Source organism: Carcharhinus amblyrhynchos, chromosome 11, assembly GCF_965287045.1.
Source record: "Carcharhinus amblyrhynchos chromosome 11, sCarAmb.v2.hapA, whole genome shotgun sequence".
NCBI classification, from domain to species: domain Eukaryota; kingdom Metazoa; phylum Chordata; class Chondrichthyes; order Carcharhiniformes; family Carcharhinidae; genus Carcharhinus; species Carcharhinus amblyrhynchos.
In genome coordinates, this window is record NC_137334.1 from 87,710,997 (window position 1) to 87,729,830 (window position 18,834).

Sequence of the window (18,834 nt, forward strand, 5' to 3'; positions counted from 1 at the left end):
TGAGGCCGCAGCTGGAGTACTGTGTGCAGTTTTGGGCGCCGCACCTGCGCAAAGATATTTTGGCCTTGGAGGGAGTGCAGAGGAGGTTTACTAGGCGGATACCGGAGTTGAGGGGGTTGAGCTATGAGGAGAGGCTGAATAAACTGGGCTTGTACTCGTTAGAGTTTAGAAGAATGAGGGGAGATCTCATTGAGACGTATAAGATGATGAATGGGATGGATAGGATAGAGGCGGAAAGACTCTTCCCGCTCAAAAAAGACAGTAGGACTAGGGGGCACAGCCTCAAGATAAAAGGGGGGCGGTTTAGAACGGAGTTGAGGAGGAACTTCTTCACTCAAAGGGTGGTGAATCTCTGGAATTCTCTGCCCATTGAAGTGGTGGAGGCTGCCTCGCTAAATATTTTTAAGACGCGGGTTGATGGGTTTTTGATAAGACAGGGGATTAAGGGTTATGGGGAGAGGGCGGGAAAGTGGAACTGAGCAGCGACAGATCAGCCATGATCTTATTGAATGGCGGGGCAGGCTCGAAGGGCTAGATGGCCTACTCCTGCTCCTATTTCTTATGTTCTTATGTTCTTAACCTGCACCAAATCTTCTTCACTTATCACCCCAATGCTCACTGGCTACATTTCAAACTTAAAATTCTCAAGCACGTTTTCAAATCCCTCCATGACCTCACACCTCCTAATCTCTCAACTTCCTTTGACATCTCCGCCTTCCTCAAATTCCAGTCTCATGTGTATGCCTGATTTCTACTACTCCATTGCTGGCAATTATGCCCTCTGCTGTGGGCAGCACTCCCTCAGCCTCAACAACTCGACTCTCTCTCAACACTCAAAAGATTACAGGTGGGATCTTCCTCCCACTCCTTCATGTCTTTTGCAGCGGTGGGAGGCAGTGCACCACTTGTTGGCAATGGGATCTTGTGGTCCCAACATGAACCACCCAGAAGATAGTCTGTGGGAGCAGGGGTGTGAATGAGTAGACGGTTGGGTATCATTGGTGGGGCCGTAAGATCCATCTGGCGTAAACAGCATCAGATTTTGGCATGCCTCTTTGGTCAGGTTACTGGTCATCTGCCCTAACATCTACTTAAAGGTTTGTTGTCAAAGTTGATCTCATAACACTCTTGTGGAGCACCTGAGGACCTTTTACTACTGAAAAGGAACTATATAAACATGTAAATTATAGTAGATCCATTCTGGGTCCTTTTAATTTTTGTCTGCTTTACAAAAGTCGTAAAAGAAAATTATGCTTCAGCAATTCAACATAGTTTCTGATCCACACGCAGGATCGCTTGTCAGATTTTATCAAAATAAACTATTCTTCATTAAGATGTTGTCTAAGATTAGCATAATTGAGCACCACGATCCATCATTTTACTACACAAAACATAACATGATATTTCACAATTGCACCCATTATGGGTTTTGTGACACACAGTTTATATTCAGAATGATTGTATTTTTTTTGTCCCCATTCACTCAATTATAATTCAAGATTAGTTTCTGAAATACTGTCATATTTCAGAAACTAATTTCCATGCAATTTTGCAAAATAAGCATAAACAAATGAAGAATTAATTCTACACATCACTCAGTGGGGAAAGTTGTGTTTGAAAATACAATTGAAAACTGTATTCTACTGATGGGAAAAATAAAAAGATAACTTGTGTAAGCTGATGGGAAAAATAAAACAGTCCACACGTTCACTGAGACCCCAAATTATGTTGCAAGGCCTGGTGAAGTGCTCTGCTCTCGGGCGCACACACCCCAACTAGATTAATTTAGTACAGTCCGTGGAGATGATAGAGCTACAATAATGAAAACTCTCATTAAATCATAAAATGCAATTAAACTGTTCTTGAGTCTGGGTAAACAATCAAGCCACCCACCTCTGATATGTTTGCAACATGTACTCTCTGTCTTAAGTTATTAGCAACACTCAATTGGTTCACTCGCATTGCTGACATCATCAATCATCACCTCCAGATACAAGCTAGTCACACAGGCAGAGTGAAGATGAGCAGGTCAAGTACCGATTCAATAACCTTCACCTAATGCTCAACTTAAAAACTATCTTAAATTCCCACCTAAACTAGAATGTCAAGTCAGAACAACTGAGGTCATTCACCCTAATACAGAGAAGGAAAAGGGAAGATTTAACAGAAGTGTTCAAACGTAGGAACTGTTTTGATAGTTTCCCTATCAAAGGGCGGCACAGTTATACAGTGTCTAACACTGTTGCCTCAGAGTGCCAGTGACCTCAGTTCAGTTCTGGCCTTGGATCACTGTCTCTGTGGCACTTACATGCTCTCCCACGTATGTGTGGGTTTTCTCCCAAAGTCAAAAGATGTGCAGATTAGGTCAATTGTCTAAGGTTAAGTTGCCCCTTAGTGTCTAATGATGTGTAGATTAGATTGATTAGCCATGGGATAGGGTAGGATGGTGAGCCTGAGTCAGGTAGTCTGTCAGAAAGTCAGTGCAGACTCGATGGGCCGAATGGCCTTCTTCTGCACTGTAGGGATTCTATGATGATTCTACAAACTGTGCACTGGCAGCAGAGTCAATAACCAAAGCATACTGATTTAAGATAATTAACAAAAATTCCAAAACTGGGCTTTCAACCTGAAGGAGTGGTAAAGCAGATTTAATGGCAACTTTCAAAAGGGAATAGAGTGTACACTTGAAATGAAATAAAATGTGTTATGAGGAAAGAGCAGGGGAGTGGAACTAATTAAACATATTATTCAGTGAGCCAGCACAGATACAAAAAGCTGAATGACATCCTTCTGGCCTGTGAGATTCTATGAAGTTTGACTATTAGCTTGTGGATTTTCACTTCTTTCACTCAGTGTGGCATCAAATGGTCAGGTATAGCGCAGGCCAAAGAGAAAGTAAGAGATTAATTCATTCCATCTGTTTGGGTACCAGGTCAGAAACCCTACGGTATAGTATAATGTGCAGATGCTAGTGGTGGACTGGGTGGACAAGATGAGAGGTCACATAACTCGGGGTTATAGTCCAACAGGTTCATGTGAAATCACAAGCTTTCAGATGACATCACCTGATTAAGGAGCTGCACTACTAAAGCTCGTGATTTCAAATAAACCTGTTGGACTATAACCTGGTGACGTCTGACTTCTCATCAAGGTATTTTTTGAAGGCAGACTAGACCACAACAATTTTCTATTTTGGCATTAGTGTGAGAATAAGGCGTTTCACTCTAGGCATGATCCTACTGGCAAACCAAGAAGCTTTTATCAAAACAAACTTTATTTAACAAGACAATTTAACTACAACAAATTAGCTTAACCTTTAACAATTGTACAGTACTTAAACATGACAAGGCACACAAGTCTTAACTGCTGACTTATCGTTATGAATTCCAGTTGAAGCAATATTTCTCTTATAGACTTAAACCCCCCTTTTAAAATTAGTTAACAAATCACAGGCATACTTGCTATGATTTAAGTTACCAGAGAGGTCTTTTCAGGGGTTGCTTTCTTCTGGCAGTCCTGGTGGCTGCTTGAAACTGAAACCCTTTCCTTCGTGCAAGCTAAGCACCTCCCATTAATCATGTGACTCTCAATCAACCTCATTAAAACTCTACTCTGAAACCCCAGGGGGGAATCTAAGTAAGCACAAATGCATTAGCTCTGCTAAACGAAACACTCCAGCTCTAAAATTAGTAATTCTCTTGTGCTCCCAGCTATTTAAAGATTTTCCTGGACAAATCAGCACCCTGCAAAACCAATCTGAAATTCTAAACATACTCTATACAAGAAATGTGATATAAATATATTTCTTAAAGGTACACAGTATCATCATACATCGCACTAATGTGCCTTAACTGCAAGCACTGGACTGCTACTTTACTGCATCTTTACAAGAACAAAGAATGGACTGGGTAGCTGCAGTTTAAAAACCAGCACAAGCACAAGGGCCAAATAGCCTAATTCTGTGCTGGAATTTCTGAGAGGTTTCCAATTCCCTCACCAACCCTGGCTTTGAGCCTTCAGGGAATGAAAATACGCTAACATGAATCGAATGATATGAGTCTGTTTTCTGGTTCTGTGCACATAATTTTTCAACTTCGCATTTGCTGGAAAAATATCAGAAATTTTCAGTCAAGCACCCTCTGGAAATAAAGAGCTTGTGTTTCTATTACACCTTTCACAACATTGGGCGGTCCTAAAGGGCTTTACGACCAGCAAAGTACTTTTGAAGTGTTGTTCCTCCTGTACTGTAAGCAACCAGTTTGTGCATAGCAAGCTCCCATAAACAACACTGAAATAATGACCACAAAATCAGTGTTTTCATTAAAGTGATGTTGGGTGTGACCATAACCATAAGACATAGGAGCAAAATTAGGCCACTCGGCCCATCAAGTCTTCTCTGCCATTCAATCATGGCTGATATTTTTCTCATCACCATTCTCCTGCCTTTTCCCCATAACCCAATCCCCTTATTAATCAAGAACTATCTCTGTCTTAAAGACACTCAATGACCTGGCCTCCACAGCATTCTGAGACAAAGCGTTCCACAGATTCACCACTCCATGGCTGAAGAAATTCCTCCTCATCTCTGTTTTAAAGGATCATCCCTTTAGCCTGAGGTTGTGGGAAAAGTCTTGGTCAGGAATCCAGATTCTAAGTGCTGGGAGCCCAGGACAAATGAGAATGGGGGAACAGGAGGCAAGACACTGGGGCAAAGAGAATGGCCTTCTTCTGCTGGCCTCATACTTGGGTACTTGAAGCAAAACCATCAAGGCAGTCGTTCTCAAGAGCAATTAGGGATGGACAGTAAGTTCTGGCTCAGCCAGTGACACTCTACAAAAGTATAAAAACAGTATCGTTTTCTGTGTTTACACCTTCCTAAAGTTGCTGTCAGTTTCCCAGGGTACTCAAGATGAACTCCGACAGTTTCATCAACTGTAAGATCCAAGCCTCTATGAATTTTGTTAGAAACTAAAAGTCATTCAATTAAAACTAATGCAACTGCGAGATTGAGCTCTCATCTATTTGGTGGGAAGCCAAAGTCCTGAGCTACTATGAGTTGCGTACGTACCAGATTCCAACACTTGACACAGAGTAACAGCATAATAAAATTCATGCAACAAAACTGACTTTTCCCAATAAATTTCAGCATTGCCATAAAAATAAAAAATAACTACCTCTGCCCAAGCAAAATGTGCGCTCTCAGAGCACATCCAATATTTAATCAGTTTTGTTTTCACCATGTTTGGAGTCTTTGTTGTCGTGCCTGATCCATACTAAACAGTACTGTTTAAACAATGATAATTGTATTACAAAGTTAGAATATTCAAACATAAAAATCACCCAGCCATATAGACACCTCTTTAAACTGCACTTTCTCTCTGATCCAGTCTTGGCCTATTTCAATACTATTAAAAAGTGCAGACAGTGGAGATTTTCTCAAAGATATTTTGTCTTTCTTATCATGGTCCCAAATTCTGGATAGGTCAACAGCAGTGTTCAAAGCCATAATAAATCTAAATATTGAATATTACTGCAATCTTTAAGCCAACTTCAGACTAAAAACAACGTGAAATCAGGACAAGATGATTTAACTGCACCACCGATTCTGGGCTCAACGAGTAAGTACACTGTGTGATGCGATATCAATTTAAATACTAGATTTGGTCACACCTGCAGAACTACATAGAATTCTGGAGCTAGATTTTCCGAAGACCTCAGGAAAATACAACTTGTATAGTTTTGTGCATTCCGATGCGCACATATAGCTTTGCCCAGGATTTTCGTTCTTCCGCAAAGGAATCAGATTCATAATGCATTTTGAAAACTGTGATTGAGTTCATGAGGTGCATGGGTGCAGAAGTAGGCCAGTTAGAAGGTCTAATTCAATTCTCCAACGAAGCAACCTCAGTCCCAATATCAATTAAAGGTCTCTTAAATTTCACCCTTCATCTCTATCACCCTCCCACACATTCCCCTAACAAACTAATCACACCACATCGCCTCAGTTGCCCCATGTCACGCCATGCACTCTCAGGAATACCATGTCACCTATCCCACCCAAGGCCCCCTCAAATCATCACTGCCACCCCAAGCCCTTCGGATCACCCATACTATCACCCACGCTATCCCCCATGCAACCTACTGTTCTCTTAGAATGCCCTTGCCACCATGATACACAATGCCTCTTCAGGTTGCACACGCTAACACCCATGTCGCATCAGGTCAGCCATGCCATCCCATCCCACCACAGGTCCTTTCAGATCATCCACACTACCCACTCATACACTCTGCACCATGTACATCATCAGGAGCCGAGGAATAGCAATTAGAGTTACTTCAAAATCACTGGAAACAATCTCTACCAAACTAATAAAGCCTGAATTTTCACTCTGATAATGAAAAGAAAAATACTACATTGCTGCAGAAAGATTCTAACTCTAAGTGCCCATTAGGTTTGTAAACAAATAAGAAACCACAGTGGCATAATACTCTTATTACAGCCTCAAAGTTTCAATCATTCTCGGATCAATATATCATCTGTTCAGCTGAAGCCATTATTAGCTTTTGTAACCCAAACAAGCATTCATATTGGGTACAGCTGTCAAAACTATTACGTGAAACTGCCAGAACAGGATAGTGCCCCAATTGCACTTCAAAGCAGAGTGCTGGTCAAACAAAGGAAAAAAAGCAGGGAAAGCGATTTCTTGCAGCTTTTTTCAGAAGCCTTTTAAAAAGAAAACTGTCAGACATGTCAGTCAACGGATGAATGAACATCACTCGACATTCACCAGGCAAGACTGTTCTCTTCCTGTTGGGGAACACTTCAGCGGTCACAGGCATTCGGCCTCTGATCTTCAGGTAAGTGTTCTCCAAGGTGGCCTTCACGACACATGAAAGTGCAGAGTCACTGAGCAGAGACTGATAGCCAAGTTCCACACACAAGGATGGCCTCAACTGGGATCTTGGGTTCATGTCACACTATCTGTAACCCCCACTAACTTTCATGTCTGGAAACAATACACATCTTTTTAACCTGTGCTTAATGCTCTCTCCACTCACATTGTCTGTATCTTTAAGACTTGATTAGCTGTAAAGACTCCTATTCTAATCATTATTCATTTAAATTGAGTTTGTGTCTTCATATGCCCTGTTTGTGATCAGAACTCCCAACCACCTGACGAAGGAACAGCCAGTTCTGAAAACTAGGCGTTTGCTACAAATAAACTTGTTGGTCTTTAACCTGGTGTTGTGAGGCTTCTTACTGTGTTTACTCCAGTCCAACACCAACATGTCCACATCAGTCAATTTATATCACAACACAAAACAAGAGGCTAACAGGACATTCTATTTTTACATTTTAATGCATTATGGCACTTTCTTCAATGGAAAAAAAGTATTGTAATTGATAGCAACATTTATAGAATGGCGGTCAATATAAGTGTCAACTTACCTTTGCAGGACAGAATCCTTTGATGAATCACTGTGTTAAAAAATACATTACCATCCAGCATCTAATAACTTGAAAGTGTTAAGCCATTTTACATTTAACAATTAGGATGTTTCTGACTCCTCAGCAAGCTTCTCCCCTAGAGATCATAAACTCTCTGAGGAGGTTTTTCTCTTAGGGCTTCCAAAAACTATACTACCACACAAAAATTATGTGAAAGAAATGTAATTTTCCTGTGCTACCCCAATGGGGACCTCAACCTTGGAAGAGGTACGTGTGTATTTTGCAAAAGGCCACACCAAAATTGTGTGGAGGCAAAAAGGCACAGGAAAATTTATTTTCCCGAAAATAAAAACTAAGTTCAGGGTTTCAAGACTTGATTCATACCTTCATTGGAAAACAAAAATCTAGCCCGTTTCTTTAACAAAGGAATTATGTACTTGCCTTAAAGGGAGTGTAATGACGGTTCAATAGACTAATTCCTCAGATGACAGGATTGCCCTTTGAGAAGAGATTGAGCAGACTGGGCTTATATTCCTAAATGTCTACACCAATTTGAGGGCTTGCACTGAAACACACAATTCTTGAGGAGCTTGACACAGTAGATGCTTAGAGGATGTTTCTCCTGGCTGGAGAGTCTCTAATGAATCTCTGAAAAAGGGATTGTCTAGTTAGGATTGAGCCGAGAAGAAATTTCTTCACCTTATGTCTTGTGAATGTCTGGAATTCTCTGGGAACTGTGAATGACAGAGTCAGTGAGCATATTCAAGACAGAGATCCAAATAATTCTGGATACTAAATGAATCAAGGGATATGGGGATAGGCTGCTAAGTGGAGTTAAAGCAGGTGATCATATCGAATGGAAGAGCAGGCTGAATGCCCTACTGTTGCATCCATATCTTAACAACACTTGATCTGGTTTGAATGACAAATTTTCAGCTGAAGAGGTGATGAGGACTTCCATGCTAAGTTAGTGACAGTGACAGTGGAAACAGGAAAGAACTGATTAGAATTCCACACAGACTTAATTGAGCACAAGCAGCTATATTGTGCCACTTCCGATGAGGAGAAATACAACCGAACACCTGTTCCTCACTTCATACATAAGGAATACTTAATAATATTATAGAAACATAGAACATTGGAACAGGAGTAGGCCATTCAACCCTTTGAGCCTGCTCCATCATTCATGGCTAATTCTCCATCTCAGCACCATACACCCATGCTCTCTCCATATCCTTTAATACTCTTCAGAGTCCCTTCAAAGTCTAGAAATCTATTTCATTCTTTAATATATTCAGTGATTTGGCTTCCAGAGCCTTCTGGGTGGCGAGGATGGTATGTACCAAAGGGGGGTTGGATGGATAGGATGGTATGCCCCAAGGTGGGTGTGGGTGAATAGTATGGCATGTGCCAAGGTGGGTGTATGCAGAGGGGAGGATGGTATGTGCCCGAGTAGGGTGTGGGTGGGCAGGCCTTCTGTGGTAGAGAATTCCACAGGTTCAACAACCTGAGTGAAAAAGTTTCTCCTCATCTCAACACTGGGGTGGCACTGGTTAGCACTGCTGCCTCACAGCACCAGGGACCTGGATTCCAATCCTGGCTTGGGTCACTGTCTGCGTGGAGTTTGCACATTCTCCCCATGTCTGCACGAGTTTCCTTAAGATACTCCAGTTTTCTCCCAGAATCCAAAGATACACTGGTTAGGTGCATTGGCCATCCATTCTCCGTCCATGTAGCCGAACAGGTGCCGGAATGTGGCGACTAGGGGATTTTCACTAACTTCATTGCGATGTTAATATATACCTACTTATGACTAATAAATAAACTTAAAAAAAAATTAAATGGCCCAACCCATATCAGTGTCACTGATTGACACTGGAGTGTTCCTGGCACCCAAGGAAAGTCCTCTGAAGAAATCCACCATCACATTCTAGGGATGGGAAACAATTGGGAAGTTGTGTTATCCAGACCCTGAAAACAATTTGAAATAACCCTTCCCTCTCTAGAAGGCACTGGTTCTATGAGGGCTCACTAAACATTAGCTTAGAAATAATACTACAACAACAACTCGTATTTATATTGCACACTGTAAAATTTGACACTGATCTCAGAGGGATAAGATTAGGAGGGACAAGGCCATGGAGGGATTTGAAAACTAAGGAGGAAGGTGTTCAAATTGAAATGCTTCCAGGAACAACACAAAGTTAACTTGATATGAGCAAGGATATAGATTGCAGAGCTTGGCAAAAACTCAAGTTTACGTGGGATAGAAGACGGAAGGCCAGTCACAAGGATATTGGGATGTTCCAGAGTTAACAAAGGCATGAATAAAGATTTTGGGGCTAAAACTGAGAAATGAAATGAATTGCAATGCATCATTCACAACAACAGTTCAACAAGCTGAAACTTATTTAGCTATGATCTAATGGAATTTCAGAACTGGCTGAATAGCTTACTCATGGTTCCTCCAAAATTCTGGCAAAGTTCACAATCTTACCTCTCCTGGGTGCAAAGTCACAACATGTGGTTGAGCTCCACGAAATCGAGGGAAGCGTTCCAAATCTGGGTTGACCACGTTCACACTACTGAATATACTGGACTCTTCATATGGAATTCGAGTGGGATACAGGAAGGAGGTGCCTTCCGGGGGGAAGAGATGCCATTTTTTTCTGTAAATACATACATTTTAAATTTCCTTAATTAATTCAATGAGAAAACGTCATGTATAGTACTTAAAATGTTATTTTCCTTAAGACTAATCACTCTATCTCAGACTGTACATATTCTCCAGCTGATGGCAAACTCTCCACTAAGGTTAGTGCCATTCTGACTCTAGGCTAGTCACTCAATTGTCCTTCCATCCCTGTAAGAGGCACCTGATTTGGCATCTCACCACCGCAGCAACATCAATGGGAACCTGCAATTTTGTCCTGTCCCCCATTCCTCCCCATCGAAATATATATTTAAATTTCTCGTGTCATTTTTTTAAGGAACAAGCCAAACTTGGACTTTTAAAAAACTTTTCAATGAATAGTAGGGTTAGGGCATATCCGCAGAGAGATGGGTTAAATGGAATAGTTTCAAATCGACAGGCTGCAACGAGTGGGGTGCCCGACAAGGGTAATTGCTGGGACCTCAGCTATTTACTAGCTAATGTTAATGACTCAAGACGAAGGGACAGGGGTTAATGCATCAACGTTTCTGATGTTACCTGGGTGAAAACGTAAACTATGTAAGGGGACATAGAGGTTGCAAGAAAAATGTAGAGAGGTCAAGTAATCAGGCGTCAAGGTAACAAATGTTGTATATGGTGGGAAAAATGTAGGGTGTAGGGTTCTTTATTTTGGTCATGAGAATAGAAAAACTTATACTTGGTACAAGGAGCACAAAGTGAGCATGCAGATACAGCAGGCAAATAGGAGGACAAATAGTATGGTGGTCTTCATTGCAAGGGGGCTGGAGGACAAGAACGTGGGCTCTGGTGAGACCATGCCTAGAAAGCATAGAAACTTGCAGCACAGGAGGCCATTTAAACTATAATGTCTACATGGGCCAGCAGGCAGCCATCTAGTCTAATCCCACTTTTCAGATCTTGGTCTGTATCCTTGTAGGTTATGGTTTATTCAAGTAATTTTAAATGTTATGGAACTATTTTTTGCTATTCGTCCAGGCAGTGAGTTTAAGATTGCAAGCCCTTCTGTTTATCAGCCAAGGCACAGAAAAAAAAAATCCCATATGCCTGGAGCACTGAATGCAATTTTGATCTTCGTATAAGTGCCTCGGAAGAAGTACAATGAAGGTTAATTAGGTTGGCGCTATGATGAGAGTTGTCCTATAGTTATTTAGAGAGTAATGAATTGATTGGAGATAGTCAGCATGGTTTTGTGGAGGGTAGGTCATGCCTTACTAACCTTATTGAGTTCTTTGAGAAAGTGACCAAAGAGGTGGATGGGGGTAAGGCAGTTGACGTGGTATATATGGACTTTAGTAAGGCGTTTGATAAGGTTCACCATGGAAGGCTTCTGCAGAAAATGCAGATGTATGGGATTGAGGGTGATTTAGGTAATTGGATCAGGATTTGGCTAGCAGATAGGAGACAGAGGGTGGTGGTTGATGGTAAGTATTCGTCATGGAGTTCGGTTACAAGTGGTGTGCCTCAGGGATCTGTTTTGGGGCCACTGCTGTTTGTAATTTTTATAAATGATCTGGATGAGGGTATAGTTGGGTGGATTAGTAAATTTGCTGATGACACCAAAGTTGGAGGTGTAGTAGATAGTGAGGAAGGGTGTCATAGTTTACAGGGAGACTTGGACAAGTTGCAGAGCTGGGCCGAGAGGTGGCGGATGGAGTTTAATGCGGAAAAGTGTGAGGTAATTCCCTTTGGTAGGAATAACAGATGTGTAGAGTATAGGGCTAACGGTAGGACTCTGAATAAGAACATAAGAAATAGGAGCAGGAGTAGGCCATCTAGCCCTTCGAGCCTGCCCCGCCATTCAATAAGATCATGGCTGATCTGTCGTGGCTCAGTTCAGAGGGATCTAGGTGTATGTGTACATAGATCCCTGAAAGTTGGGAATCAAGTAGATAGGGTTGTTAGGAAGGCATACGGTGTCTTGGCGTTTATTGGTAGGGGGATTGAATTTAGAAGCGGCAGTGTCATGTTGCAACTGTACAAAACTTTGGTGCGGCCGCACTTCGAGTACTGTGCGCAGTTCTGGTCCCCACATTACAGGAAGGATGTGGAGGCTTTGCAGAGGGTGCAGAGGAGGTTTACCAGGATGTTGCCTGGTATGGAAGGGAGGTCCTATGAGGAGAGACTGAGGGATTTGAGGTTGTTTTTGTTAGAAAGAAGGCGGCTAAAAGGGGACCTTATTGAAACATATAAGATGATTAGAGGTTTAGATAGGGTGGACAGTGATAGCCTTTTTCCTCGGATGGAGAAAGCCAGCACGAGGGGGCATAGCTTTAAATTAAGGGGTGGTAGTTATAGGACGGATGTCAGGGGTAGGTTCTTTACCCAGAGGGTGGTGAGGGATCGGAATACCCTGCCTGCTGCAGTTGTAAATGCGCCTAGTTTGGGGGCGTTTAAGAGATCCGTGGATAGGTTTATGGATGGAAAGGGATTGGTTTAGGTTAGAGGGTCATTGCTTTTTAACTGGTCGGTGCAACATCATGGGCCGAAGGGCCTGTTCTGCACTGTAATGTTCTATGTTCTATAACAAAAGGCTGCACAAATCCTGTGGAATTTAGAAGAGGTGATCACATTGAAAAGTACAAGATTTTGAAGGGTTAGACTGGGTAGGCACTAGATGATATTTCCCCTAGCTGGGCAATCTAGGACATGGGACACATGGATAAGGGACTCATCATTTAGGAATAAGATGAGAATTTTTAAAAATTCAGGTCTTTGTGAATCTTTGTAATTGTCTATCCAGAGGGCTACAAATAAAGTTAATTTATTAGTCACAAGTAAAGCTTACATTAACACTGCTATGAAGTTACTGTGAAATTCCTCTAGTTGCCACCGTCCAGTGCCTATTCGGGTCAATGCACCTAACCAGCACATCTTTCAAAATGAGAGGGGAAACAGGAGCATCCAGAGGAAACCCACACAGACATGAGGAGAACATGCAAACTCCACACAGACAGAGACCCAAGCTGGGAATCGAACCCAGGTCCCTGGCGCTGTGAGACGCCAGTGCTAACCACTGTGGTGCCCCAGATGTTCCATTGTTCAGTACATTCAATGCTGATAGATCCTGATCGCAGAGAAAATCGAGGGAAATGGAGAGGGGGCAAGAAAAGGAGCTGAGGCACAAAATCAGTGATAATCGTACTGAAAGGCAGAGCAGGCTTAAGAAGCCACATGCTCTACTTCTGTTCCTATTTCTTAAATTCTTATATTGCTTCTTTACTTGAGCATCTAGTGCTGGCATCAAAGACTTCCAGCTCAGATATCGCGCAGAGTAAATCGCTCCTTCTTGTTCTGGAGTCAAATCCTCAGAAGACCAAATGATCTTACTGTCACCGCCCACACCTTACTTACTGAGTATGATTGACAATTTGAGTGTCAAATTACAGCAATTTTTGTGCTGTAGCTCCATGCTTACTATTTTCTGGCTTAAGGATGTCCTAAGTACATTTTACATACAGCAAACTAGATCAGGGAAACCTTCGGCCAATTACCCTGGGCTGTATTTAAATCCATATCTCAACAGTGAATTGACAACACTCTAAACCACAGCACCATCCTGTCACTGAACTGAAGAGATAATTGCTAAAAACTGTTGATTTTCAGTAAATTGCCTTTACAGTAAAGGAATAATTCATCCAAGAGTCAGGAGTTTGACCATAAATTGCAGGTCTTTTTTAAATTAAGGTGTATTGTCAGGGATGGGATAAACCAAAATACATGACTCACCTTTCAGCTGGGGTAATGGTGCAAGACCAAAGGAACTGGGAATAAAATATATTATTTTGGTGGTGAAAGAGGATAAATGGGAGAGAATATTACATCAGGTCGTCAGTGAGGATCGTAAAAAATACTTGCCTCCTATTATTTTGACTCTTTTAATGATTGCAACATGAAGCACGTGAGAATAGTAAATATAAGATATAAGCGGTAAATATCAGCAGCCCAAAATGTATTCAGACCTTCTTCCACTGCCTCAGCTTACACCAAGCCTTGCTGCCGTTCAGTAAACATTTGCGAGGAATACTTCAATTCAGTCACAAAACCAAGTCTGGATAAAACTACTTAAAAGTCTCTGCCAAAATTTCCAAACTCATTCAACACTTGGCACAAGAGACAGGTCTAGTAGATGGGTTGACATTGTTGCACACCGCAGGAACAAGTCTTTATTTTATTCACCACCTCATAACTCATAAGTGGTTATGCAAGTGGTTAGCACTGCTGCCTCACAGCAACAGGGACCCAGGTTCAATCACCAGCTTCGGTCACAGTCTGTTTGGAGTCTAAGCGTTCTCCCCATGACAGCTTGGGTTTTCTCCGGGTGTTCAGGTTTCCTCACACAGCCCAAAAGATGTGCAGGTTAGATGAATTGGCCATGATAAATTTTCAGTGTGCCTGAACAGGCGCTGGAATGTGGTGACTAGAGGATTTTCACAGTAACTTCATTGCAGTGTGAATGTAAGTCTTACTTGTGACTAATAAACAAGCTTTTTTTTGTTAAACTCAAAAAAAATTATCCCTATCTGATTTCAAGGACATCTTCCGAAGTTGTACCAAGCCAGTTCATTAAAACAACAGATAAGTTTTTTTAGATTGTGGTCCAACTTCAGCAACTTTCGTCCCTACTTTTGTTCAGCCAAAATCAAATTACCGAACCTTGTGGACGGAGCAAGTAACAGGACTGTTCTATAACAACAGGACTCCAGATGTATCTCCCATATGCCCATGGGACATGGCCAAAGTTTCCTCAGAGATGCAGTCATTTACAATGCATCTACTTGCAAAACATTTGAAGTTAAAACAGATTCAGAATCTTGAGAAATGAGAATTTGAAGCCCTGGAGAAATTACATAAGCCAAGCAGATTGTATACAACTTAGTTAAATCCGTAATGCAACCCAGCCCACTCTCCTAACAAAGCAGAATGTTCCCTCATGTAAAAACAGAAAATGCTGGAAAACCTCCACAGGTCTGGCAGCATCTGTGGAGACAGAAACAAAGTTAATGGGTCAAAACTTCCACCTAGTGTCAGAAAGCAATGGCCCCAACCGAATTATAAGTTATAATTATATATATTTGGGTGCTCTTGAAAACTGCGCTGAAAGCTCCAATAGCAGGAGCTACTTGGAAGCTATAATAAAAGAGTCACCACAGGGTAGAACGCAGTCTACCTTCTGCAGATTCAGGGAGGCCGTGACCCCTTTTTTTTAAGAACATAAGAAATAGGAGCAGGAGTAGGCCATCTAGCCCTTCGAGCCTGCCCCGCCATTCAATAAGATCATGGCTGATCTGTCGCTGCTCAGTTCCACTTTCCCGCTTTCTCCCCATAACCCTTAATCCCCTCTCTTATCAAAAACCCATCAACCCGCGTCTTGAAAATATTTAGCGAGGCAGCCTCCACCACTTCAATGGGCAGAGAATTCCAGAGATTCACCGCCCTTTGAGTGAAGAAGTTCCTCCTCAACTCCGTTCTAAACCGCCCCCCTTTTATCTTGAGGCTGTGCCCCCTAGTCCTACTGTCTTTTTTGAGTGGGAAGAGTCTCTCCACCTCTATCCTATCCATCCCATTCATCATCTTAAACGTCTCAATGAGATCTCCCCTCATTCTTCTGAACTCTAACGAGTACAAGCCCAGTTTATTCAGCCTCTCCTCATAGCTCAACCCCCTCAACTCCGGTATCAGCCTAGTAAACCTCCTCTGCACTCCCTCCAAGGCCAAAATATCTTTGCGCAGGTGCGGCGCCCAAAACTGCACACAGTACTCCAGCTGCGGCCTCACCAATGCCCTATACAGCTGCAGCAAGACCTCCCTACTTTTACATTCAATCCCCCTCGCTATGAAGGCCAGCATCCCATTCGCCTTCCTGACCACCTGCTGCACCTGCAAGCTGGGTTTTTGCGACTCATGCACAAGGACCCCGAGGTCCTTCTGCACCGTCGCCTGCTGCAGTTTTTCGCCCCTTAAGTAATAGTCCTTCCTTCCATTCTTCCTACCAAAGTGGGCCACCTCACACTTGCCAACATTAAATTCCATTTGCCATTTCCTGGCCCATTCGCCCAGCCTATCTAGATCCTTCTGCAGACTCTCCACACCCTCCGCACAATTTGCCATTCCCCCAGTCTTGGTGTCATCAGCAAATTTCGACACCCTACACTCGGTTCCCTCCTCCAGATCATCTATATAAATGGTAAATAGCTGAGGCCCCAGCACCGACCCCTGGGGCACTCCACTAGTCACCATCCGCCAATCCGAATAGCACCCGTTGACCCCCACTCTCTGCCTCCTATTTGACAACCAATCCTCTATCCACTCTAACACCCTACCCCCAACTCCATGTCCCTCGACCTTCTGTAATAACCTCTTGTGAGGTACTTTGTCAAACGCCTTCTGAAAATCTAGAAAGACCACATCCACCGGCTCTCCTCTATCCACCGCCCTAGACACATCCTCATAGAACTCCAATAAATTTGTCAGACACAACTTCCCTTTAATGAAACCATGCTGCGTCTGCTCTATCAAGCAATTCCCTTCAAGATGCCTCACAATTTCCTCCTTAATGACAGATTCTAACATTTTACCTACCACAGACATTAAACTAACCGGCCTATAATTCCCCGCCTTTTGCCTGGCACCCTTCTTAAACAACGGCGTAACATTAGCCGTTTTCCAATCATCCGGCACTTCCCCGGAATCCAGCAACGTCTGGAAAATAACCACCAAGGCATCCACTATCACCTCCGCCATTTCTTTCAGAACCCTCGGATGCATTCCATCCGGTCCTGGGGACTTGTTCACAATCAGCCCCTCCAGTCTGTCGAGCACCGCCTCTCTAGTAACAGTAATGTCATTAAGACCCTCCAGTCCTACCACCTTTCCATCGCTAACACCCTGCCTGTTGTAAAGCAGGCAAGCTTAAGAAGTGCCCAGTGAAATTGACAGGCCAGGGAAAAGGTAAGTGTCCAAGGTAAGTGGATGACATTTGAGAGGTTGGGAGGGTCAGAGTCAGGTGTGAGGATGATTGGAGGTCACAGGATCAGAAATCAGACATTGGCAGAGGGTCTAATGGGTATGGGGTCAGAATGAGAGTCAGGCCCATGAGCTGGTGGGAGTGGGGGTGGGGTGGGGTGTTGGTTCCATTTGGGTGAGCGCCAGCCAGTGAAAATCCCATGGGGATTTAGGAAGTGGGGATTACTGTCACGGGGGGGGGGGGGGGGGGGGGGGGGGATAATTAGTTGTGGGGAGGGGGTAGGGAAGTCCCAAGGCGGGCAGAAATTAGTCTGGGTATTTAAAATAGATACGCTGGTGTTAGAAGTGGTTTTACTTTTTCTAAGTTTCTCTGAGTGACTATTAGCGTTACCGTAGCAAAACCATCCAAAGTTATTGATTGAAATCATTTTGTAGGATAGTTCCCAGCACTAATTGTCCTTGGGAAGTTATTGTTTCTGACAGTTGCCATGCAAGGAGAGGAGATGGCCTATGGTATTATCAATAAACCAGAAACTCAGCTAATATTCTAGGGACCTGGGTTCGAATCCTGCCACATTAGATGGTGGAATTTGAATTCAGGAAAAGAAATAACTGGAATTGTGAATGGACTGGTGACTGTGAAACCATTGTCAATTGTCAGAAAAACCCATCTGGTTCACTAATGTTCTTTAGGGAAGGAAATCTGACCATCCTTATCTGGTCTGACATGCATGTGACTCCAGAGCCACAACAATGTGGTTGACTCTCAACCGCCCTCCAAGGGCAACTAGGAATGGGCAACAGATGCTGCTCAGCCAGCGACACCCATGTCTCATAAATGAATAAAGAAAAAAAATGCTTACATGGGAATTTGCGAGGGAGATTCCCCAGTGCAACTTTTGGTTCCCCCACAAAATCCAATGCTGCTGTGTCAGAAAATTATAGGCCATTGCTTCGAGTCTTGTTCGGAATTGTTCCAAACAGGAATCGTATTGGACTCGAAACATTAACTCTGTTTTACTCTTTATTCTCCCCTAGTGTTGCCAGACACCTGATGGGTTTTTCTAAAGCTTTGTTTTTATTTCAGATCTCCAGCATTCAAAGTAGTTTGCTTTCATATCAGAGCGTTCTCTCGCTGGAGCGAGGGAAAACTGGCATCCAAAATTGTGATAAAGTTTCAAATACTCTTTTCTATAGCAGCATCCACATGCTTGAATATCTAACACAGTAACTGCAATCAATTAATAATGTTAATAAAGCTTGTATTCCCTTGAGTGTAGAAGATTAATGGAACATCTAATTGAGGTGTTTAAGGATTTAATCGGATAGATAGACAGAAAGAAACTATTCCCTCAGGTGGGGTGGTCCAGAAGAAAGGTTCGTTGCTATAAAAGTAGAACTGAAGACTTTCTTCACACAAAGGGCACTGGAAATTTGGAACTCCTCACCTCCTCCCCCAGCCAGCTCAGCACCATATTCTCAAAAGAGGCGGTGAGGGATCATTAAAAGCTGGACTTGTTAGTAATAGCAAAGTCATGTGAAATAATTTTGTTTTAAAGAATGCATCTGTTTAAGCCATTTCTAGTTTAAAACACCTCTATCAGGTCTCATCTTAGACTTTCTAATCCAAAAGAACTGTAGTCTTTCTAGATTGATGGATCCTCAAAGTTCTAATCATGTCTTTTTAAATCTAGGCACATTGCATACCTTCAGCAACACTGACGGA

The 18,834-nt window shown here is 42.6% G+C and overlaps 1 protein-coding gene across 3 annotated transcripts in view; it reads right to left on the reverse strand.

Moving 5' to 3' along the window:
* Positions 1-18,834, reverse strand: part of hspbap1 (hspb associated protein 1) — an 82,529-nt gene that overhangs the window by 18,106 nt on the left and 45,589 nt on the right. For all 3 annotated transcript variants that reach the window (XM_080199509.1, XM_080199508.1, XM_080199507.1), the window contains one exon: positions 9,948-10,119. In XM_080199509.1, coding sequence (XP_080055635.1) covers positions 9,948-10,119 — 172 coding nt within the window. The remainder of the gene's footprint in view (positions 1-9,947; positions 10,120-18,834) is intronic.